The sequence below is a fragment of the Bombyx mori genome, chromosome 1, assembly GCF_030269925.1.
Source record: "Bombyx mori chromosome 1, ASM3026992v2".
Classification (NCBI taxonomy): Eukaryota; Metazoa; Arthropoda; class Insecta; order Lepidoptera; family Bombycidae; genus Bombyx; species Bombyx mori.
This window is the reverse complement of record NC_085107.1, coordinates 2586112-2612078: the sequence shown is the minus strand read 5'-3', so window position 1 is coordinate 2612078 and position 25967 is coordinate 2586112. Positions and strand designations below refer to the sequence as shown.

Here is a 25967-nt window from a genome sequence, read left to right as displayed (position 1 = left end):
CAAATTAATTAACTACAAATGAAACTCTTCAATGAAAATAAACAAATAATTTTATTAAGACAATTCTCACAAAAATATGGAATGATCGAAGCCTATAATTTATCAACTAATCGATACTAAATAGGACAGTTTAGACTAACATTTTATCAACTAAAGACATAATAAAATATTGCACGAATTCCAAACTAATTTATACTACAATAGGAAGCGGAAAGTATACGTATAGTACGGATGACAACACCTTTAATTATCAAAACCTTTCTCAGTTTATCGATTTAACACGAAAAAATATATTTGTAAATGAAAACAGAATTGATTGAATCGATATAGAATTATAATCGATTTCCGTTCATCGTCACTATAAAAAACTTTTTTAATTATGGCAATGAGAGCCCGATCATGTCATTATAACAAACAGGACATTTAAACTGAATAAAACATGTATAACACTACTAAATTCTATTAATTTACTACACAAATATGATTTCCTGTTAATCAAACAACGACACCGAAATCTAGAACCGCTCCTATTTAATATTAATACTATACGGATAATAATCCGTTCGTATGAATCCCGAGAAGCTTAAGTTACGAACGTCAAAATTCACGACGACAAAATATCTCCTTAAAACTAACTTAGTGCTATTTTTATTTTTGATCAGGCAGTGCTATGTTTTCATTTGTTCGTGTACAATTTACTTATTTAATCACAATTCAGATTGTAAAGTTAAACTTGAAGTCAAAATAGGTGACTTGGAAACAATATTTTTTTTAATCCGAAACATTTTTTTTAAAGAAACGAAGTCCAAATCGTGGAACGATAAAATCAAATAAATTTTGCTCGAGTCGAAAATGATTAAGTTCGTGTGATTAATATATTATTATTATTATTGTACAATCGAGTCATTTTCTATTAATATAAGTCGACGAAAATCTACAAAATTCTAATATACTCTTAAAATGTTTAGCAAAAATTTCATCAACCGGAATCATAAATGCTATCAAATAAAATCGATTATCAAAGATTGAAAAGTTACTTTCTTTACCAAACACCTAAACTATAACAACATGAAAACCTATTGTTTATTTATTTAACTTGTAATATGTGTATATAATGTTTCTTATCGCCTTCTAAAAATCGACATTTATGGGTTGAACGTAGCTCTGAGACTTCGAAGAAGATCACTAATTATTTTAGATAAATGGCGGCAAATGGGAGCCAGTCAGTCACACTCGGTTACACATGAACCCAGTAAACACAAACATCCAATCATTAAAATATCTCGATAATTTTGATTTTGTAAAAATCGATGAGTTAATAATGAATCAATAATCGAATCATTTATTCTTAGCACTAATAAACTAATTTACTATAAGATAAAAGGAAGCCTGGAAGGAAGCATACTTCGTTTAACATAATGGTTTAGAAAAACTTCATGAATCCACAAAAGATACGGTGTCTTCGTTATTTAGGGAATTGATATCGACATCGCGATGCACAGCACTAGTTTTAGAATGTTTCTCTTATAAATATTAGAGAGTAACGATAAAAGGAAGATCTTACACCGAGCGGGTGATAGCTCGGTAGAACGACTGTCCATGTTTTTTTTTTGGAAGGAGCTTTTACGAAGCCCCGATGGCTTTTCTAGTTTCACCGGGACATGTGGGCGAGCACGAGCTCAACCAGGAAGTATGGGATTTGCTAACAGCGCAAGGGCAGCTGCTTCGCGAATGAATCTACCACCGGATGGAAATCGCGACCCGCTGAGAAGATCCGGTGAGAAACTCAGCAGGCTGATGTATGGGCTAAGTTTCACATCAAACTCGTCAGAGTATGTTTAGGACCATCCTAATGTTATTGGTCGGAACTTGTATATAGTTAAAAATGTCATTGGCAACATTCAGATAACTGTCAAATATCTTGCGTTCTAAGATGGCTGCCCGCTACAAACACTTATTCGCTTTAAGGTTTGAAGCAGAAACTTATTCGTTAATCAGTTACGTATTTGGTGTGCAATATTTTACTGATCACCGAAATTAAAACGAAAGAGAATAAATTAATTTCCCAGAAATTTCTGCGATGCTATAAGTACATCCCTACCGTCGACCTACTCTCTACCTGTACGTAAAATTCGATGTAGGAAGGTCTCTACAAATAATAGATCTACCTTTAAATTTTGAACGTGCATGAATAATATCATTATATTTTAAAAATAATGTTAAACAAACTGGGTGGACACGATGAACATAAACTTTAAATTTATAATCGAAATCGATAGCTACATTAAAATTTGTACTGGAAGTTGATCCGAATTCGATTCAAATAATTTTAAAAATTTACTCGCAAGTAAATCGTTCGATTTGAATGATATATAAAAAAAAGACAACATTAAAAAGTTCAATAATCGTTTACAACAGTATAATTATCGACTAGATTGAGACGGAATTTGGGAACTAAAAGTCCTATTGAGTGATTGACTTTTAGAATTCTACTAAATGACACGGGACGTCGGACCTAATTCGTGAATGATTCAACTAGGAGTCAAAGTTGTAACCCAAAACATTCTAGGCTAAATGTCTCCTATTCAATGTTGCGTTACGTATTAAAAACTCGTTGGCGTAATTCAGCCAGACCAACTACAAAAAAAAAAAAAATTGCTTATTAATTAAAATGAGATCGAAGCGTCCTTTCAGACAAACAATAATCGTTAACGGCACGTTTGATACGCATAACTAACCACTAACGTTTTAAACTAACTAACAATAGAACGCACTAGTACATAAACGCTAAAATATTTATCGAAAAATAATCAGATTTGATAAATATATATATATACTGGAAATGGCTTCGTCGTTTGTTTGTCCATCGAATGGAAGGCTTCGCGACTCGATTGAGCTCACCCTTTACATATATAGAAAAAGCCATTTCTTTATTATAATACTGAGAGATCATACTAAATCACTAATCAATACAAAATAATTGATAATTGAATTCTTGAGCAGAGCGCCATCCCGATTTAAATGACACTGAAAAATAATTAATAATAAGGTTAAATTACAGCCCGTTTCCATCGTTGATAATATTATATGTTAGAGCGCTCTTGGTTGGTAAGTATTTCAGAAAAAAAAAAAATTGCTTATATGGGTGAACGATCTCACAGCCCACTTGGTGTTAAATGGTTACTGGAGCCCATAGACATCTACGACGTAAATGCGCCACCCTCCTTGACATATAAGTTCTAAGGCCTCAGTATAGTTACAACGGCTGCCCCACCCTTCAAACCGAAACGCATTACTGCTTCACGGCAGAAACAGGCATGGTGGTGGCACCCACGCGTGCGGACTTACAAGACGTCCTACCACCAGTTAGCTTGTTAAGTTTATGATGGGCAGTGGCTTGGTTCCGCCCCTCGCATTGCTGACGTCCATAGGCGACGGTCACCATTTACCATCAGGTGGGCCGTATGCTCATTGGTCTACAAGGGCAATAAAAAAAAGTTCAATATCCCAAGCAGGATTGTCTTCTATATTGAATATCTAGACCCGGGATACATACATTTTAGTGGTTTTCTTGTTGCTCTTCTGATACATGGATCCCCTGGCCAGGCCGGCCGGCCCGTTGGCTGTTCCCGAAGGTCCGCGGGCCAGGGTCTGCTGGGTGACGTCACGGTACTCCGGACCCTCGACGCGCACTGCATTACCAGCGCGATACTCTGGGTTGGGGCCATTCCAGGGCATGTAATCCTCGCTGTCGAAGCACGTTAACATATGAAAATCGATTGAAGAATGTATATCTATATAACTATAACTATACTTGAGACCTTAGAACTTCTATCTCAAGGTGGGTGGCGCATTTACGTCGTAGATGTCTATGGACTCTGGTGATCACTAAACACCAAGTGAGCAGGTGGGTAGCTTCACTCATTCATCTTAGCAATAAAAACTATTGTGGCGGTAGCCATCATACAACACTAGATACCATTTGACAGATGCCTGAATCTCGCTTACGACATTTTCAAGATAAGCTTGCACATATACAAGTTCCGAACAACAACATTCGGACCGTCGGTCTACCGAGCAATATCGCTCGGTTGTATATTTGACGACGGAAGGAAGATCTTTCGCATCTGTCAAATACCTAGCTAGTGTTGTATGATGGCCACACTATCATATACGGTTAAAATTATTTCATTACAAACGTACAGCAAAAGACTCTCTCTGGGACCACGGCGCAGCGTTGGATTGGGCCCATTTGCTTGCGAACAATACGGCGACTTGTATTTAGTCTCGGCTCCGTTATTAGTCTTCAGTATTGGCCTGCAACACAATCATTTCATTTAAAAAAAACACGACAATAAAAAACATTTATTCCCAATTATAAAAAAAAAAGAAAAAACTTCTCTGTTAACGCGCAAATTTCATTAAGTCGTTTTAACCTCCAATACAACATGTTCCGGCCAAAACAAAAAAAAACAAAAACTTTGGTCAAATAAATTTCTTAAAGTAAATTAAAAAAAAATTCAAGTAATAATAAAATAAATAGGAAAATTGTTGCATTACGTCATTAAAGCAAAATTCCAATATTTGATCAATATATACTAACAATAATTATTTTTTTAAAAATAAACACCTTTTACAGGTACTCCACGTTCGTATAAAGAATGAAGCCAACAGATAAAAAAAAAATCAATAATTGCATGCATTCAATATTAAGCTATGGTGATGGTTATCCATTCGTTAGTTGATCCAATGAACACAATATGTGTTAAGTTCGATACATTAAAAAGGTTAGGAATTCGTTTAAAAAGTTCCTACGATTTATCCTTACATTTATCTAATTTAATTAAAGGATTTATCCTAATGTATAACGCAAAACATTTATCTACATAATTCAATTTTATAAACATAAAATTCAATTGTGTAAATTGATATTTACAAAATTGAATTTGATAATTCAATTTCTATTGCAAGGTTAAAATCATTTAAATATTCTTTTAAAATTAACAAAACTAAAAACAAAAAAAGGGAGAAAACGCAAAAGTAACAACAAGCAAGGTTTGTATCATGTGAAAAATATTGTATAATATGCTAAAATAATAATAATCAGCGCTCAAACTAAGCTATATAATGTGGTGTTATGATAATTTTTTTACATGCATTCAGTTTTAGAAAATCACACTATTATTATTACATTAATCTCATAAATTACACATACATACATTATTTTATAAATTTTTCTAAATAACTAATTTATAATAAACGACGCACAATGAATACGGTATCTAAATATCATAATATTTATTAAAACGACAAACGAGTTTGACAAATTGAATTATCTTATATATTATTTTTATATTTGCATATCAGCACTGGTATTGTACGACCTTTAAATATGGCTTCGAGGTATGGCACAAGTAGACCTTTTTTTTATTCTTGTTCGTTCTAACAAAACAACGAAATTGTTCCACCGATTCCAAAAAAAATTCTGTAGATGTAGCATTGAAGTCAGAATTATTCATTAACTACCAATACATAAGTTGTTTTTTTTATCCGGCCTATTCTCTGGTACTCTAAAAGGCTATTCCAGCTTCACGCGGATCGGTACGTGTGAGGGCTGTGTATATGGGTGTGTATACGGAGTGGGCTGTGTATATGGGTCAGTTTACTCGCCGAACGCAAGCGACGGGTTCGACGAGAACGATGACCGGTGCTTGGGGCACCTAAAAGCACCGTTAGTGGATCGGAAGGATCCGAAATGACGTGTTTAGGATGACGCCGACTGTTTACCATTCGGTCTGCAGGATTGGGTATGCGTATAGTTATAACTAAACAATAAGCACATCTCTATTTTTCTTCCTACTGTAAACCAATATACGATGTGTGTTTAACACGTGCTCAATTCGACAACATCTAATTATACGTTCGCTTAAAAAAACGTAATTTAAAAACAAAATCAAAAACTTTTATTGACCCGCTTAAAACGTTGCTTGCTTATGACGTTCCCTATATTCCACCACAACACAAATATTGCGAACTACACTAACTATATATAGACTATAAGCACTAATCCTATTACATATACTTCCCAAATATCGAACCTTCAATTGATTCCTAAATAAAACTAGTTTCCCTACCCTTTCCACACTAGTAGTCGCAAATACACAAACCGTGCGAGCCACAATAAAAAAAAATGACTATAAGCATTTCGTATTTTAGGCTGTTAACGTTTTAACACGTCTGACTACGACCTAGAGAGACTCTAAAAGATGCGTACTGTCCAAACGTGACTTTGATTAAGGGACGATATGTACATCAATCTATACGTATAACATTGAGATCCAGAATCGCACGCGCATGCACACACACACACACAGAGAGCGGAACATACTTAAGTTTCTCGGTCCATATCTTGAGACGTCGTGAGGCCTGCACGGGCGCCGGTTGACTCGGCTCGTAATCGAAGACCACACTCGAACTGATTTACGGAATGCATGAGTGATGATAGCTTAATGGCCTATGAGGTCTTGTCATTTGTTTTTATAGTTACATAGCTTATATTAGCTCGCTCTGATACAGCGGTCGGGGAACTTTTTTAATTATTATCCCAAAATATTTTTATTTAAGTTGATATTAGCCCATGGCGAAGAACAAAAAAAAACGAAATCGATTCTTTTTAGCATTTTTCATATTATAGACCCCATGATAATTAAAAAAAAATTTTTTTTTTAGTTTCATCGAATTTGAAATAACAACGATTCTAAAGAAGTTTCACTTCAATATATACTTTTTGCTCACAAAAGTTTCATTTTACCCCATTTGGGGTAATTTACCCCGGTTCCCCGACCGCTGCTTTAATACAACGCTCACAATCGTAAGCTATCGTATAATTATTGTTATGGTATTCTATTTTATGTATTATGTTGATAAAGTTTGACAGGCGTTATTGATACTGACTGTGGAGCGTTTGAGATTCTGCGATTATTGAATTGTACCGTGTCAACAACGACCTCATCGACCACTGTTCAAAACAACCGTGATGTGTATTAGTGTTGTGAATATATCAGTAAGTATTTCTTAAATATGGTCTCAATTTATTTTAATGTGTATGATTTTGATAATTATATCGAAATGTGAAAGTCTATTTGGTTTAAGCGACATTTTACTTAATACGCGACATTTATCTTTGTAATTAAAGGTGCGTTTTATTTGGTATTATTAGCATCGACAGTACGATGTTTTTAATTGAACTTCTCTCTATTTGGTTTAAGCGACGTTTTTGCAATTTTATCGGAGAACAAAACAATTATTCAGATATTTGAATGGAGAATATTGTACTTTTAGGTTAGGAATATTATGTTCTTTTTTTTATAATAAATTTGAATGGAGTAAACTTAACTGAAGTTCAATTAAAAACATCGTACTGTCGATGCTAATAATACCAAATAAAACGCACCTTTAATTACAAAGATAAATGTCGCGTATTAAGTAAAATGTCGCTTGAACTAAATAGCATTTCACCCCTAGTAGGTATGTCACTCAGTTCGTAGAGATTTAAAATTTAATATTAATAATTCGTAGTGTTAGTACGTGATCATCGATACCGACGTATCCACAACACTAAACGATAAGCTAAAAAGCAATTGGACCAAATAATTTATTAGGGATAGTGTACAATTTAGGGTGTGTGTTATATTTTTTTTTTCCAGCAAATCATAATATTGGAACGAAGTTCCTTATCGCGCGTTGTGAAAGGGGGCTAGACGGAAAAAAATCTTACGAAAAGTTGTCACGACACTTTTTAGATCCGTCATTCTGACCAATCAACGTGTAGGCGCTTATCGCGTGACATTGCTCGTATCCGATTGGTCCGCGTAATGAGTACAGTTTCTCGAGATAGCGTTTCAACAATAGTAATTTAGTTCATAGTATTGTTTTTTTTTTCTTCATAATGCCGTAATTTATTTTTATAACTTAAAAAAAAAATTCCTTCACTAATTAATCGAAAGGAACTTCGTTCCATCCGGGTGTCCCTTGACGCCTCTGAAGTTTTTTTTCCTTAGAAATTATTTTGAATTTGAAACGTGACGTTTATTTAGCAGTAACCGTAGGTCAATCCGGATTAAAAGCAATAAAGTTATTTACAGAAAACCATGGGATGCCACGAAATATTTATTTAGGGGCGTGACATTATTAATATTTGACTTACATATATGTATGAGCGTTGGTGTTTCAATATAAAAACGACACATGATTTGCGGTAAGCTCTGTTAAGTTTCCGCTGACGCACACATCCAAATATCATAGTCAAAACATACTCAAAACATACACAAACACAACCAGTTCTGAAAGTGAACAAGAATCTATTTAATAGACGAACGTTGAGATAACAATGAAATATTTCGGCTTGGCTAATTCAAAGCCAAATCGATTGATATATTAATTTCGTTTCGTACTATTCTGAAAAGAGTTATTTAGTTATTTAGAACGGGCCCTAAAACTGTAGAGTGCATTTATTTTTAAAACTGTATTAAATACAAATTTTTGTATTAAAAATATTTACAACAATACGTATCTATATGTGACTCCAAATCAATGACATTAAAATTTTCGTCTAGTTTGATTATTTGTTTGTTTAATCAAATTTTGTTCACATTTCAATATATGTGATCATCACCCAGTACAACTTCATTCATACTACGAATTTCAAATTTACTTTTGAAGATAAAAAAAAAGGGTGCGTGTACTTATGTAAAAAATCGATTAAACAACATCCTCAAACACGCATATAGGACATCCCTTTTCTTGACATCGTATAAATTCGGTAATTCTCGGTACGGTTCGGAAAGTTCACCTGCGGCTATATTCAGACTCGCCAAGTTACGTCGGTCGTATGTAATGAGCGATTTAGTGGGCAAATTCATTCTGTTAATTTTGTGTCGCATCGTAAAATTTCACTGTCATCAATTTTTCATAACGCGCCTAAAGAAGTATAACTTCATAAAAAAAAAAAAACTTTCAGAACTGGTATACTAGTGTAGGTAATACTAAGTATGACATTTCCTTGTACACTCACTCTCGTCTTGTGTCCGGTACGAATCGACGCGGCATCTGCACTTCGGGAGCCCTCGCCTGATGAGTGGCCTCTTCCTTGGACACGGTGGACAGTATGTGGTGAGCTCTATCCTCGTTGAAGTCGACGCTCTCGAGCGCGATAATAATTAAGCGCTCAGGGATCCAGGGATACTTCAACTCGAACTGCCTTTTCACTACAGCGGGAGATACATACGATTTATGAGGCATTCTCATTGTATATCTCGTCCTAAACTATATTTTAGGGCAGGGGTCGGCAACGCGACGCCCCCGATCGATTTTAATGCGCTCTCGCTGGACTAATGTAAATGTATGAGAGCCAGAGCGACTTACTTACTCTTGTCAAACGGCGATATACAGCAAGTAGTCAGTTGAGTTTAGTATTATGCATAGATTAGCAGTTTGCTAACCTTGAGCGTATCTAATGACACGCACGTATTTTTTGTTAGTGTGTGATCGTATTCCGAATAGACCACGCGTAGACCGTTCATTTAAAACTACCCAGTAATCCGAAATCATTATTTTCTTTCAATACCGAACAAAGTTTAATGAATCACATTTAGATAATTGTTTAAGGACTGTGACCTCTAAATATATCCCCAATTATAAGAAATAAGCTGAAAATATGGACACCCAAGTTTCACACTGAATTATATGTGTCATTATGGGTGCGTTCCACTAAGCGTTCACAACGATCACGCTCACGACCGCAATTTTTCCCGTTCCACTTGCTTGTGAGCGTTACTGTCGTAAACTCAAGTGGAATGGATTTATAGAGCGTTTTGAGCGTGGAGGTAAATAATACAAACGGCGAGTTAATAAAAAGCTTTAAGAGGTTAGGTTATAATCTGTAAGCCTTGAAAATAAACTTATTTAATTATTGTTTAAATCGATTCATATTGAAAACATTTATAATTTAATCTTTTATATTTAATATTAGTGGTGTATTTAATTAATTTACGTTCAAATGTAATTAAAATGTCTTTTCGGCGGCTTTTCGGCACTTGGATATTTGCTAAGAGGTCGCAATAATGCTCCAGATAGTATCTCTTTCCGCATAAAATAAAGTAAGCTTAACGGTCGCCATTTTTGATGCTTTGAATTTTGAAAACGCCGCTAATTTTCTCAACGATCACTTCGACCCACCTTTTTAGATGGGTCGTCGTGGGCTTCACGTGAGCGTAAGTCATGACGTCATAAGTGACGTTTTCGCCGCGACCACAACGATCGCGGTCGTTATGTGGAACGACTAAAGGAGTATTTTGATCGTTGTGGGCGCTTAGTGGAACGCACCCTATGTATGACACCAACAAAATAAAGTTATAAACATTTTTTAATGCCTATTGATACCTGTTGACTATCTGTAAAATAGGCGCCCTCGGTGTATTTCAAATTTAGTATTGCGCCCTTAAAGACAAAGAGGTTGCCGACCCCTCTTTTAGGAAATACGATAGCAATGACGTCATATAATATCCATACTACGGGAAACGAATACTATAATTTACAAACTAAACCTATTTATTTGTTTATTGACATATAATTTTACTTTTGGCCCTAAATTCATGATACACAGCGACATCTTGTGATATTTGCAATGAAAAAAAATATGTATTACATCGGAGTTGAGTTACAAATTGATTTCCTTTACAAAATCTTTAATATTTCATCTCCTTTTTAGTCAACGATTATTTTTGATGTGCATTTATAGATTTTCTATAATTTAAAAGTTTAAAAAAAATTTACAAGGTTTGGAGGCTAATATTTTTTTCCGTCTTGGACCTTCATCTATCTATTATACTAGAGTACTAATACGTATTAGGTAGTATTAAAATATTATCAAGTATTCGATACGATTTACATAACATATTCGACTAGTTCACTTACAGAGTTGCTTCTCTTCGTTTGTCTTCATGATGACCACTTTCTTGATCGGCTGCGGTGTTGGGATATCTTTCTTCTTCTGCTGGGCTGAGATGTCTTTCTTGACGTAGCCCAGCCCGATCAGCTCCTCGCTGGCCTTCTGGACATTATTATCTTTGTTGGCGAGTACGTCGATGATGATGGTCTCGTCCGCTTTCGGGAACACGCTCTTCAGGTATCTAACATTAAACCATATAGAAGCTTTATTGTACAAAAAAAAAACTCACACAAATGCAAAACACTTTTTTTACAATAAAATCCACGCTCTTTTTACAATAAAATTATTTTTTCTTAGACTATTTTTAATTCAAATTTACTACAATTTATTTTCTATTTTTTAGTTGGATTTTCTATAAAAGCGTATTTCGTTAGTTTTTTTAAACTATTAGTTATTTTTCATTTTTAGTAGAATTTCAATTTTTTCAGTTGTTTTTAATATTGAATTGTCATCGGTCCTTAATAAGAATAATACCAAATTTCGAGTTAATCCGAAATCATGTTCATCATGGTCAAAATCATGTTCAAAGATTCCGTTACATACTAACATACATACGTCTGAAGCTAATAAAAGCGTATTAAAAAGTACAATGGGCAGTCTCTTCCAGACAACCACCAGGCGGCCAAAAATAATTTCAGGAAATAAATTAATTATTTATAAATACACAACTATATATTAACATCATTAACATAACATTAACCCGTCGATATAATGAAAATGTGATAAGACTATTTTTATTATTAAATAATGTAATGTAATACATTTTATGTACATTATTTATTACATTATTTTCTTTATTGTGATTATTTATTTAATTCTTGGTCGTGAAGTCAAACGTTTATAACAATTGATATACACGGAGACTTTAACGTGTTCACATAAATTCAAGTTCACAATTACTTTGCAGTAAACGCAATCAGAAACGTGGTACCGACCCGCGTGAGATCTTAACAGTGCGTTTCCAGAGATCTTTTTTGCCACGTACCATCCGGCTATGGAATGAGCTCCCCTCCACGGTGTTTCCCGAGCGCTATGACATGTCCTTCTTCAAACGAGGCTTGTGGAGAGTATTAAGCGGTAGGCAGCGGCTTGGTTCTGCCCCTGGCATTGCTGAAGTCCATGGGCAACGGTAACCACTCACCATCAGGTGGGCCGTATGCTCGTCTGCCTACAAGGGCAATAAAAAAAAAAAAAAAAAAAAAAAAAATTAATGTAAAATTAGTCTTACTATCCACTTTCCCGTATAAATATTTAAACAATACGATCATCCTACTTTCATTCTTTTAAACACTATTCTTTTTAATACGTTTAAAAAACAAACAAAAGTATTCTACATAAGTTTTCTTAGGTGGGCGTTTTAGAATTAGCGACATCTAGTAACGGCCACTGCGAAAATCGACAGCGAAACATTGATCTCTTGGAACCACTCACACGACTGTACCATATTTCATTATGACCCGATAAACATATTTTTATTTTATTATGTATATATAATTCGTTTTTTCATACTTAAGCTTCATCTTCGGAGAGGGGTGACGCGCGGGTTGACTCTCCCTATCGAAGTTTCTCGCGGTTCCATAGTAGCTTGATGCGCCAGATCCTGGGCGAAGAAGGGACGGTGAACCTGTCGATATTATCGATAGCAAATTGATAAAAAAAAACAATTAAGCTTTTAGTTTTGGTTTCTGTAGTTTGCAGTTTTCAAGCTATGTTTACCTTTTATGAAACTAATAACACACACTGCCTCGAGGACATAGTCGGTTTTTTTATTACTATAGCTTAGATGAGTTTACTAACTCACAGTCCAACTGGTGTTAAGAGGTCAACAGAGCCCATAGACATCAACAACGTAAACACCGCCACGCACCTCGAGACATGAGTTCTAAATCTCAGTTTTGACAGTACAAAGGCTGGCCCGCCCTTCAAACAGAAACGCATTACTGCTTCACGGCAGAAATAGGCAGGGTGGGGTCAGCTACCCGTGAGGCCCCACAAGATCCCTCTACCATATTAACATGTTACTGAAACACCGTTAAAGACACAAGTTTGCGCGTTCACTGCCAAGAAGGACCCCTTTGTCATGGCGCCGCAATTCCAAGGAGTATCCCTGCAACCTTCCAAGAGTATCGGGATACTTGGGGTCGACATTTCGAGCGACGTCCAGTTTCGGAGTCATTTGGAAGGCAAAGCCAAGTTGGCGTCCAAAATGCTGGGAGTCCTCAACAGAGCGAAGCGGTACTTCACGCCTGGACAAAGACTTTTGCTTTATAAAGCACAAGTCCGGCCTCGCGTGGAGTACTGCTCCCATCTCTGGGCCGGGGCTCCCAAATACCAGCTTCTTCGATTTGACTCCATACAGAGGCGGGCCGTTCGAATTGTCGATAATCCCATTCTCACAGATCGTTTTGAACCTTTGGGTCTGCGCAGGGACTTCGGTTCCCTCTGTATTTTGTACCGTATGTTCCATGGGGAGTGCTCTGAGGAATTATTCGAGATGATACCGGCATCTCGTTTTTACCACCGCACCGCCCGCCACCGGAGTAGAGTTCATCCATACTACCTGGAGCCACTGCGGTCATCCACAGTGCGTTTCCAGAGATCTTTTTTGCCACGCACCATCCGGCTATGGAATGAGCTCCCCTCCACGGTGTTTCCCGCTATGACATGTCCTTCTTCAAACGAGGCTTATGGAGAGTATTAAGCGGTAGGCAGCGGCTTGGCTCTGCCCCTGGCATTGCTGAAGTCCATGAGCGACGGTAACCACTCACCATCAGGTGGGCCGTATACTCGTCTGCCTACAAGGGCAATAAATAAAAATAAAATAAAAAAAACGTTATTTTTCCCTGAAGAAATCAATTACAGGCTCATACTCACCCTGCGGCGTCCCCGTCATCGGCGTATAATGACTCGAGCCGTGGAGCGAGCCGGATATGCCCTTGGCGAACTGCATCGCGTTACAAAGGCTGGTTGCGTTCCGCTGTAGTCGGGCCCCCGGCGGGGACAGAGCGTGCGGCCCCGGGGTCACAAGGGGGTGCTTCTCGACTTGCAGAGCGCTGATCACGACAGCTTCGCGATTGTAGTATCTGGAATCGGCAAATTTATATTATGTATATCATCATCATCAACAGCCCACAGTCGTCTACTGCTGGACATAGGCCTCTCCCAATCCACACCACTGAGCCCGGTCTACGGCTCTCCTCATCCACTTCTTACCGGCCACCATTCGGAGGTCCATCGCACCACCTAGCCAGGGGGCGCCCCATTATGTATATACAACATGTAATATATCATCCAGGTAAGCAAGCGATATTAATAGGTTTTTACGATTAATACGGTAACACAAATAACATATTTTATATCAGCAATGTATACTTAGTCTGGCCATAAATACTGTTATAATTAAAAATAAACAAAATATTACATTTGAATTTGGAATCTGTCATTTTTATATGATTGCTCATTGAGTTTTCTCATTTTGGTACCAATACATTGTACAATATTTTGCGATATTAAAATGGAGTGGGGTAATAGAGAGAACCGAATCGCTGTGATTGCATTACACAAAGTAGGTATGGAGCCAAATGCAATTTTTAAAACTCTCCATACGCTTGGTATTAGTAAAATGTTTGTGTACCGGGCTATAGGTGCAATGAGACCTTTGTTTGTGACCGAAAAAGATCTGGCCGTCCACGTAGTGTTCGTACGAAAAAGGTGGTCAAAGCAGTAAGGGAAAGAATTCGAAGAAATCCTGTCCGAAAGCAAAAGATTTCATCTCGGGAGATGAAGATAGGACCTAAAACCATGTCGCGTATTTTAAAAGATGACTTAGGACTTGCAGCCTATAAGAGACGTACTGATCATTTCTTAACTGATAATTTAAAAGAGAATAGGTTGGTAAAATCAAAACAACTACTGAAGCGGTACGCAAACAAGATACCATTCTTGAGAAGGTAGTGAAGCCCCTTAACAACACCATGTTCAATAATCAAGAATGGTCCTTCCAGCAAGACTCGGTGCCAGGTCATAAAGCTCGGTCTACGCAGTCTTGGTTGGAAAGGAACGTTTCGAACTTCATCAGAGCTGAAGACTGGCCGTCGTCTAGCCCTGATCTTAATCCGCTGGATTATGACTTATGGTCAGTTTTAGAGAGTACGGCTTGCTCTAAACGCCATGATAATTTGGAGTCCCTAAAACAATCCGTACGATTGGCAGTAAAAAATTTTCCCATGGAAAGAGTGCGTGCTTCTATTGATAACTGGCCTCAACGTTTAAAGGATTGTATTGCAGCCAATGGAGACCACTTCGAATAAACTTTTTAGACTTTAAATTGTTTTATATTTATGTACTAAACTAACACTGTAAAAGTAATAAATGTTATTGGCAATAGATTATTTTTTTATTTTTAATTGTAACAGTATTTATGGCCAGACTGAGTATATGGACGCATACGCCACTATTGGCAATAATTAACATGATATATATATATATATAGTTTAGCTTATACATAGTTTATTCTATTAAAATATTTATTTATTATTAGCAAGGACTTTTTCGCGGGAACGCTCCTCGCGTGAAATTGTGTTTTTTTTGTTGTCTATTTAGTGTTTTTTCAGGTTTAAATGTGTATTAGTGGTGGTTTATTGGCTGTTTAGTATCTGTGAAAGTGCACAAATGAGGGAAAATCAAACAAAGCCGCTGAACAAACTTCTCGGGATCCTTCAAAAAGTCCATTGAAAAAGTCTCAGTAAATGACCACCATTTTACTGAGATTATATTTCATCCCATATCACCTCATCATTTCATTTCATTTCATTTCACTCCATATTATCATTTTTCATAAAAATATAAGTTAATAATTAAAATAAGACTTGACCTAAAGGTCTTAGTTACCAGGTCATAAAATCCCTTAAAAAATTATTAGCAAGGTGAAAGTGTTATTCTATGTTAATTAACATTTAGTAGACATTGTTTTGTATGTGAAAATGTTCAGAATAAAATATGTTTAATGTGTATATTATTGTTTAAATACACAAATGACTATAATTAATTCAATTAATAATTATATATTAACAAAAATTTATATTATAATTAACATTAATAATTTGATTAAGTATTGTAATTGTTATACAAATCATGTAATTGGCTATTATTAGGCTGGATAATAATAATGTTAGTTTATATTAGTCAAAAGTAATTTATGTAAAATAAGTTAATGTCAGAGTCATGTAAAATCACTAAAATTTGTACTAGTATTGCGAATATTAAGCTATAATATAATTTGTAAATTGTTTCGCAGTAATTACATTTGTTTGTATAAAAAAAGTTGTAGTTGCTATAACAATCAAAAAATGGCTAATTGTGTAAAAACTAAAGCCTTCGTCAAACAGAACGCGTACTTAGCGCCGCGTGCTTAACGTCGCGCTCTTCAAATTGACTAGATGAGTCTAACGCTCCTTGACGCAACGCATTCACCAAATCATAGTGCCTTTCGATAGCAGTGTGAAATTTTAAAAGTATTAAGAAATCGAGTGATTCAGATGTGGCATTGTATAAGCATGGATATTTTCTAACTATTTATATCATTTTTTCGGGCATTATCTAGTATTTTAATACACATTCACTCGGACGCTAAAATAAAATTTGTAAAAAATTATAACTCCTGACGTCAAAGCGTCCTAACGCCGCGACAGAGCGCTGCGTACTTATAGCGCTGGGGCTCTGTTGACGGTATGTTACCATAGTAGTACAACACATCTCGGCGTCATAGCGCGGCGTCAGTTTAGCGCTCTGACGAGCGCTAATTACGCGTTCTGTTTGACGAAGGCTTAAGACGTAGCTTTTTGTAATAAACAAGTAATGTTAACGTTTTATAGAATTGTATTGTATTTTCATTGTAATAGATCTTATGTGTAAATACCCTGGCGAATCGCCAACATATACGTATATTGCATTTACGGAGCTGGGATATTCATTTGAGTATTACTATTGAATCGTTTACAAAATTTGTTTTATTCAACGTGCTCATCTCGCTTGATGGTCTTGAGTATCTCCAGAATTTGAAGAATAACGAGGGTACTTTTGAGCAGCGAAGCTTATTATTAAGGGAAGATTCCCCGAGTTGAGCATAATGCAGAAATTATGTTCATTTCGTTTTATTTTCTATCATCTCGTTAAATGTGCGATTCCGTATTTTACAAGAATAAATCAAATACACGTTGAAAGGCCAAAGAAACGTGCCCTAAACAAAGACATTGATTCAAAGGTATTGTGTTCTCAAGTTTGTTCTCTTCTTGGATGTTTCTTTTTGCAACAGAAGGCATGATTACTCGCAACATTATAAATTTTGTCATAAACACAAATGTTATAGAGAACAATATAAGGTAATCTATATATTAATACGTGAAACAAGAACTTTGTACCCCTTTATACGCCGTATAATTGCGCCGTCAGAGGAGTATAAAAAATCCCATACTTATTTTATTTCTTTCCTACCTATGCTGATGGCCTTGAGAAGCCATTTCAGCTTCACCATATGGTGTAGATAAGCTCACGGGGCTCAAACCGGAAGTGTTGGTAACACTGGCCCTAGCAAAAGCAGTCCTTCGCAAAATCTTCCACCGGATCGGAAACGCGACCCACTGAGAACCTCCGGCGAGAAACCAGTGGGCTGTGTCTATAAGTTAATCTACTCGTCGCGCAAGGGACGGGTTCGGCGAGGACGATGACCGGTGCTTGAGGTACCTAAAAGTACCATTAATGGATCGGGAGGATCCGTAATGACGTGTTCAGGGCGACGTCGATTGTTTACCATTCGATTTGACACACACACACACACGCGCATATATACTCTTTTGTTTATCGTTAAAGTCTGTGGTCAAATTGAGAATAGATTAACATTGTTTGTCTTTAATATTATTTGTCTATAGTGTAGTCTTGGCGAAAACTGTGATCAAAGAAGTATTTTAAGTCTTTGACAATAGAACCAATAATAATGCTCAAACTTAAAAGTTAAAATTATTATAGTCGAATTTAAACTAATGAGGGACCAATAATAATAAAAACCGTGAACATCATTGTATGTGTAGCGTGCAACACTAGCACATAAAGTCGCACTCGGGCGTCTTCGGGCGCGATCGGAATTCCCGAATGCGCAGGTGTCAGGTGTCACTAGATGTCAGTCGACAAGATTCACGCGCCAATTTGAAGTCTAACATATGGACTTTTTGACGGGAACGCGAGTAGTGAAGTTGTGTGATTTGTCTATTAAGTGTTTCTTCAGGTTTAAATGTGTAATAACGGTGGTTTATTAACTGTTTAATATCTGTGAAAGTGCACAAATGTGGGAAAATTAGACAAAGCCGTTGGACGTAACTTCTCGGGATCCTCCAAAAAGTACACTGAAAATATGTCAGTAAATGACCACTATTTTACTGAGATTATATTTCATCCCGTATCATCTCATCTCACTATATTTAATTTCATCCCAGTTGATTAATTTCTTAAATTAATCATCTTCATTTCATTTCATTTCGCTCTATCTTATCATTTTTCATAAAAATAAGAATATAAATTAAAATAAGACATGACCTAAAGGTCTTCGTTACCAGGTCATAAAATCCCTTAATAAAAAAAAGTCTAACATAACATTAACAAATATCTTTGTAAATTATTATAACTAGTATCACCTAGTGCTTAGCTTCTTTTTCTTCGTTTGCTGTTAAAATTATAACACTGTACACTACCAAAACATTATGAGTGTTTAAATTATAAAATAATGTTATTGACTTATTTATTTTTAGTGAAAATTTCCCGCTAATAGAAGAGTAAATAACAAACCACATTTATGTAAGCAATCTAGAAGCCAGGATGTGTTAAATGAATAGACGCCATAAATAAGTACGAACTAATTCACACTATGCAAGGATTGAAACAAAACAGCTTACTTCTTCAGCAAGATCTTGATGTGCGTCTCGCTAACGGTCGGGAACATGGCGCTGATCTTGGCCACCAAAGAGTCCGTGTCAGAGTTGAGCGTCAAAGAGTCTTGAAACTTCTCGTTCAGATGAGACACCCGGCCTGGTATCGGGCTGCCTCTCGGTGTGAGGCACAAAGCCCTGCCCAGCACTGGACTCTCTTGCGGCGTAGCAAAAGTACGAGCGTCCTGTACATAAAAGCCAGTTTATATTTTAGGTTTGATTACATTAACAGATTTTTTTTTCTATTGTTGAAGAACCTAGGCACATGGTTCACTTGACGGTCTCTCGTGGCCGTTAGAAATCCTGGGGAGAGCCAAGCCGCGGTCTACTGCAATTTAAATCAAAGAAGATATTGAAGTGGTGCTAAAGACACATTATAACAATAACAAGACAAACGCAATACAATTTTCTCAAACTTAATCCACTTGTCGTCGTTGTGGCCAAAAGGATAAGACGTCCGGTGCATTCGTATGTAGCAATGCACCGGTGTTCGAATCCCGCAGGCAGGTACCAATTTTTGTAATGAAATACGTACTTAACAAAATTTCACGATTGACGGAATAACAACGTGTAATAAAAATCAAACCCGCAAAATTATAATTTGCATAATTACTGGTGGTAGGACCTCTTGTGAGTCCGCACGGATAGGTAACACCGCCCCGCCTATTTCTGCCATGAAGCAGTAATGCGTTTCCGTTTGAAGGGTGTATGGCGCATTTACGTTGTAGATGTCTATGGGCTCCAGTAACCACTTAACGCCAGGTGGGCTGTGAGCTCGTCCACACAATAAAAAAAAAACTAAAAAAATATTAAAGTTAACTTACCAGATGAGGTTTGAGCCCTTTAGGATGGAACAGTTTCGGACTGCTCTGGGCCTGGAAGGCGTGCTGCAGCCTGACTGGCGAGGGATAAGGGTGTACATGGTAAGGTGACCCGTGCGTCGTCTGTTCATTCCGAACGGTACAGACATGGCGGACAAACAAGACTGTGAACAACCGTGCGAGCGAAATTAACATTACACACTACATCTGCATGTGCATCTTGTACGGACCACATTTTGACTGCATTAATTCCGCTAATGTCAGTAATGCATCTTCTCTTTAATCGATCTTAAACGAGCTCACGTCACGTCAAATACGGAATTAACCGGTTACCAAAAACATTTCTGAAAACATGTCAACATGAAGTTTCGAACCAAAAGGATAGCACACTAGTACAAAAAAACAAAGCCCATTATTATACCGAACACCATTGCGGTGTTATCAAATCAATTGTAATTTAGTTTCTTCTTTCTTACTTGACTTACTTCTTTTCTTACTTGGCTGTAATGCTCTAGAAGACAATCGTTATTTTTACTTTACCGGCGACTATGGAGGCATTGACCGCTGCGAAGCGCTGCATGTTTAAAATTAATGTAATATTACATTTTAAACGAAATACAATAAACAACATCGTGCAATTTTATTCTAACAATTATTTTATTTTATTTTATTAACATCGAGCAAACATCTAAACAAAATATTACATTCATTACGTTTAAATTTATTTATTATTAAAGAAAAAAGGTAACTATCTCCAGCAGAGCCTCTTTTTTGTGTTACGAATAATAAAATGAAAAACTTCGATCCAAATCTGAATCAATTGTAATCAATTATACAGAGAATCGCGGGCGAAACAACTTATTTAATATAGAACTAACACAAATACTTCAGCGCCATTACGCTTGACATCCAGTCGAGTACGATAAATAAAATGCAACAGTTTAGTATAATGCAATACCGCTTTTCAAGAACTACAAGGATCAAATCTTTAAATAGTCTCATCGAAATTTATTAACTTGCTAAAACATGTATATTAAGAAAATATTATCTCACATTATTATATCTGTATTGTCCAAATTGATGATGCATGGTGACTTGATTTATGGGAACAACACCGGACGCCGGAAGAGAACTGCAGACGCGGGCAACTAAAGCCTAAAATCGATCGAACCCCCCTTCGTACCCGCTCGAAGTGCATCTATCCCGTGTCCTAGCCATCCGGGAGTGGCAAAAATAGCCCAGTTTAACAGGTCAACTTGTGACCTCGTTTACGATGATTACATAATTAATACATAATATATATTATATAATAATATATTTAAAAATATATCACATAAAAATATCATAAATAAAAAATAAATTAGACTCCTATATGTTTAAATAAATTTAATGTTACCTTTATTTTTATTAATAAATACATTAAAATATGATTTTCATAACGTCTTTGTTTACGATGCAATAACAAATTCTTCGAAAAAAAAACCCTAGTTTAGTTACGAATAAATAAAAAATATGTAGGTACAAAATAAATAAGACTTTTGTTTTTTTCAAGTGAGATTTTGTTATCCGTTAATTATTGGCTTACTTTTTAATGCTAACTGCTTTAAGAACGCATTCATCAAGGAACAAATACGAAATGAGTGTAGCGCCGATCGCGTCTTCATATTTCTATGGTGTAAAACATCTTTTCTCTCAAAAATTCTCTAAATTACGTATTTTTCTAACTGGCTTAACTTAATAACTACCGGTAATGAAAATTCAACTTCTTCCATGAATGCGGTATCGGTACAGTACATTTGGATGTCGGAGATATTTTCAAAATATGCGTTCGAAGTTAATTTGATGGGCTAACTCCCCTTGAACGAATTATCGCGTCTCTTGTGGATTCTTCGAGTCTGAGCAAATAACTCTGGATTTTAATGATTAAAGAAAGCAAGAAACACAAATACATTTTTTTTAACGGATTTGTTTTTTCCTATTGTTTCTTTTTCGTATCACTCTTGTCAGAGCGGTTGGTGATCATGCTGTATCATTGCATTGTGGCCAGATAGATGTTATACGCCTCACGGGTAATCGCCACTTCTCCCGGTTTGTGGGGAGCACGATACACTCATGTAAACAACCGCATACTGCCGACTTGACTTAATCCGTCCATCGCACGGACAATCTATTGTTTTTGCTTTTCCTAAATTTCTCTTCGAAATATCACAATTTGTAATCTATTTTTGGAAAAAAGAAAAAAAGGCTTTCATACGAATTTATGTTTTTTCGTTGTTCTCGAGGTATCTATCGGCTTCTCGCCCATAATTAATTTAAAAGCAATCCTTTCAACAAATCATACCCTAAAATTTGTCGCACATATGTATTACTAAAATACATTTGAGATAATTACAGTTCAGATTTCATTCAGGTTCAAATTGGAAAGGTGATTTCGTGAGTTTCCAACCTTTGGTTATCTGATGTTTTAATAGATGAGCTGAACAATGCTAAGCAGGGTATTGCACGGGAACAATTAAAATTATATTTTAATATATTTATTATTATGTAGTTTACTTAGCTCTACATCAACTAAAACTATTACTAATTTTCTTAGTTAGACAAACATATTTAACTATCTTTTTTGCTAGTTATTATTAAAATTCATGATTGATCTATAAATAAACTAAAGTTATAAAAATATAACCAGTCAACTTTTTAACCACAGGATACACCACAGACACACAAACCTGGTTTATTTTCAAAATGCCGAATTGCTAAAAATATTTTTGACCAACTGTTTGGAAATGGAGGCTAATCAGAGATATAAACTGATTTTAATTGAAATTAAAAATTAACTAAAAACATTCGTGGTAATGGAAAAAGGCATTATAAAATATGTACAAAAATGTATTTATATCTGTAATTTTATTATATAAATTGATACAGTAAAACAACAGTGACTATAAGAAGATGATTTTAGCTGGTGTAAAATAGTACAAAATAGAAAAAAAAATTGGTATAATCAATAGGAGGCCTATATCAGAAAAATATATCAGAAAATAATCTCAGAATAAAAATCGACTGAATCAGTGGTGCAGTTGTTAGCACCCCGCTCGTGCAGATAGTCATGGGTTCAACTCTCACATCGCCCAAACATTCATGTGAGGAACTGATTTGTTTTAGTCTGGGTGTTTATTATCTATATATATATACATAATATATATTTTATGTTACGTATGTATATATCAGTCTCTGGTACTCAAAATACAACGAATATTAATTTGGGGACAGATAACTGTATGTGATTTGTTCCCACTTATTATTTATATATATAAAAATTAATAGATGTTCGTTAGTCTCGCTAAAACTCGAGAACTACTGGACCGATTTGACTAATTTTGGTCTTGAATTATTTGCGGAAGTCCAGACAACGTTTAAAGGTTTTTTTTCCTTTGATGACCCCCCCCCCCTTGGACAGATTCCTTTTGTTTGTTTGTTTTAAGTTTATTTTATACTAAAGTTTAGGTCTTTTATTTATCGATTGAGGCACTACAAAGTCTGCCGGGTCAGCTAGTTTATTTATATTTATTATATCAAAGTATCCTCAAATATCATTTACCTATAATCTTAATTTACTTAAGTACAATATTAGAAAGAAGGTTATTTTTATTTGATAGCTCATGACCTACCTGAAATATGAGATTGAAGTCCCATTGATGACAATCAGGACTATAGCTTACAACTACAAACATACCAAATAGTATTGGTAGTTGTTCAAGATAGCTCACAGTATATTAATCTATAACTAAATATTTTTTTAGTTTTTTTTAGTTATACTTTATTATTTTATTCATTTTAAAATTACTCAATTCAATGTTCTCTGCCCTTAAATTCTTGATTGCAAAAATAATTAACAGCTACCATTTCTTGATGTGCAATTTATAATACTGAATACCAAAACCCACCACAAAACATCAATATTTTATAATAGCTGTCCCAGCTTTCAAGCCAGATCAGATGACTGATTTGTGGCAGAGATAGACAATATGTGTGGGCTTATTGTTTGGGTTATACATAATTGGTGATAGGACATATATGAGCCTATCTGGATAAGATCCACCAACTTGTATATTTCTGCCGCAATTGTCAAGTGTTCCTGATAGATGGATATAACAGCCTTTCCTACAGTGGAGACCTAAAACCTCATGTCTCTTAGAACTATTTAATATGCAGCAGAACAGGAGGTCACCCTCACTCAGTTAAGATTACATTTTCTAATTCATGAGCCATTACAATATGTGTAAATAGAAACATGTATATATATAAATATATAAATAGACTGATAGAATAAATATATATATAAATAGACTGTTAAGATAAGCTTAATAGAGAATCATAATGTAGGTTAGGGTCTAAGATAAGAATATAAGACTTGTTCAATTAATAGCAAATATTGGTTAAGATTTGAAGGATCAGTTAATTATATTTGGTCACATTAAGTACCTAGTATTTTTAAAACAGTAAAAGAGGCCATTTTTGCTAATAATATTGTTTCTTTGTTAAATTTGATTTCATTTGAGAACCTTATCCGATAGCGACGGGGCAAAGCCACCCTCGCCTGAAACATGTCTTGATGGATCCCTCAGATTTACTCTCGGTGGTTTTAGACCCCTATGGCACCAATCAATGTCATCGTCAAACTCGAGTTCGACATGCAAACTAACCATAGACATAGCCCACTGAATTTGTTGCCGGACCTCCTCAGTGGGTCGTGATTCCAATCCAGTAGCAGATTCTGCGAAGCACTGCTCTTTCCAGGGCTAGTATTAACAAACTCTCTCTCTCTGAGCCCATGTGCTCACCTACCCGTCCGCGCGTAGCTGGTCTAGCCTCCTAGGCTACCAGCGAATAGGTATAGAAAATATGTGAGAACTTAAGCTAACTTTAGAACAATTAGTAATTAACAAGTTAGTAAATGCTTTACATTTAATGTATTTATTAGTCTATTAAAACATATTCACCTGTGGTTGTATGCAGTCTAACGCGATATGATGAGCAGCATTCTGCAGAGTCTTGTGTTTAGATTTGTTCTCCTCCATAATTTGACCTATACAAGACTCACAGATATGACATGAGTATCACAGAAATTGCTGAGGAAAATCTTGCTATCTTAATAATTGGCAACGTATGGAAGATACATGGTATTATAACACGACAATCAGCATATATGTTTATTAAAAACAACCCGTGAATTATTTATTTTTTATGATCCATTTGGAAATCTGTAGGTTTGTTTTCGTTGTTTTGATGAAACAAGAAACCCGAAGAATATAAATACACACCACACGGACGTAGTACAAATTCATAATATTTACTATGTTATCGTTTCATTCGTGGTACTATTTCATTTAGTCGCTTAATAATACTAGCAAGAAATCAATACCGACCTGCCATAGATTATTAAAAAATGCTTAAAGCATTAGGTACAACAAGTACAAGTACAAGTGCAAGTTTGACCTTTCCTAGAAGTATTTTAATATGACACTGTTCAACATAGTTGCTTGAATGTAATATTAAATTATCATTTTCAGCGTGACACCAGGTAATCGCTTCTTTTCCAATGTACTATCATATAAACTGATAGAGTGGAATGCATTCCTATTCCCCGAAACCAAGCCACTGCCTTTAACCAAGAAATCTACAGATCACGTATGTGTACGTGATTATATCTGCAAATCAGTTTTTCCTTTTCCCTTCAACCATTATTTAGTTTTGAAAAAGCCTGAGCTTTAATTTGCGTTTGTGGTATTTCCTTAGCCCTTTTCTAAAATCTTCTTCTTTAACCGTGGTTCAAGCCATAACGGCAATCAAAGGTGCTATACGCCCTCTCATTCACGACCACGTGACTTATATTATCACGTACTCTTTATTGTAATTTTATTTCTAAATACGTAAACAAAAAACACTCAATATTACTCTTACCATACCAAGAATGTGCTTCAATCATCATCACCAACGATCATCGTATCATATGATAAGGTATCAATATTGATACCTTTATAATTAAGCAACATATGTCTCAAAAACTATTAATAGGTATTGTGCATATTGAAATATTGTCAAGTAACCTGTTGGTGTATGACTGGCTTTATGTCTCTTAATTTAAATATAGTTTTTTTCTGT

The 25967-nt window shown here is 35.6% G+C and overlaps 1 protein-coding gene across 2 annotated transcripts; it reads right to left on the bottom strand.

Annotated features, from left to right (window-relative positions):
* Positions 1-32: 32 nt before the first annotated feature.
* Positions 33-25210, bottom strand: LOC105841890 (uncharacterized). 2 transcript variants are annotated; one of them, XM_038014241.2, is made up of 11 exons: positions 24806-25210; positions 19809-19928; positions 18952-19169; positions 13883-14091; positions 12518-12632; positions 10975-11189; positions 9074-9266; positions 6389-6475; positions 4204-4317; positions 3557-3748; positions 33-3027 (listed from the first exon to the last, which is right to left on the bottom strand). In XM_038014241.2, exons 1-11 carry the CDS (start codon positions 24881-24883, stop codon positions 3018-3020), a joined length of 1551 nt encoding a protein of 516 aa, XP_037870169.1. In that variant the 5' UTR covers positions 24884-25210; the 3' UTR covers positions 33-3017. The 2 variants fall into 2 exon arrangements, with proteins under 2 accessions (XP_037870169.1, XP_037870175.1); XM_038014247.2 differs by lacking the exon at positions 6389-6475 and having other exon boundaries at positions 24806-25170.
* Between the last annotated feature and the right edge of the window lie 757 nt (positions 25211-25967).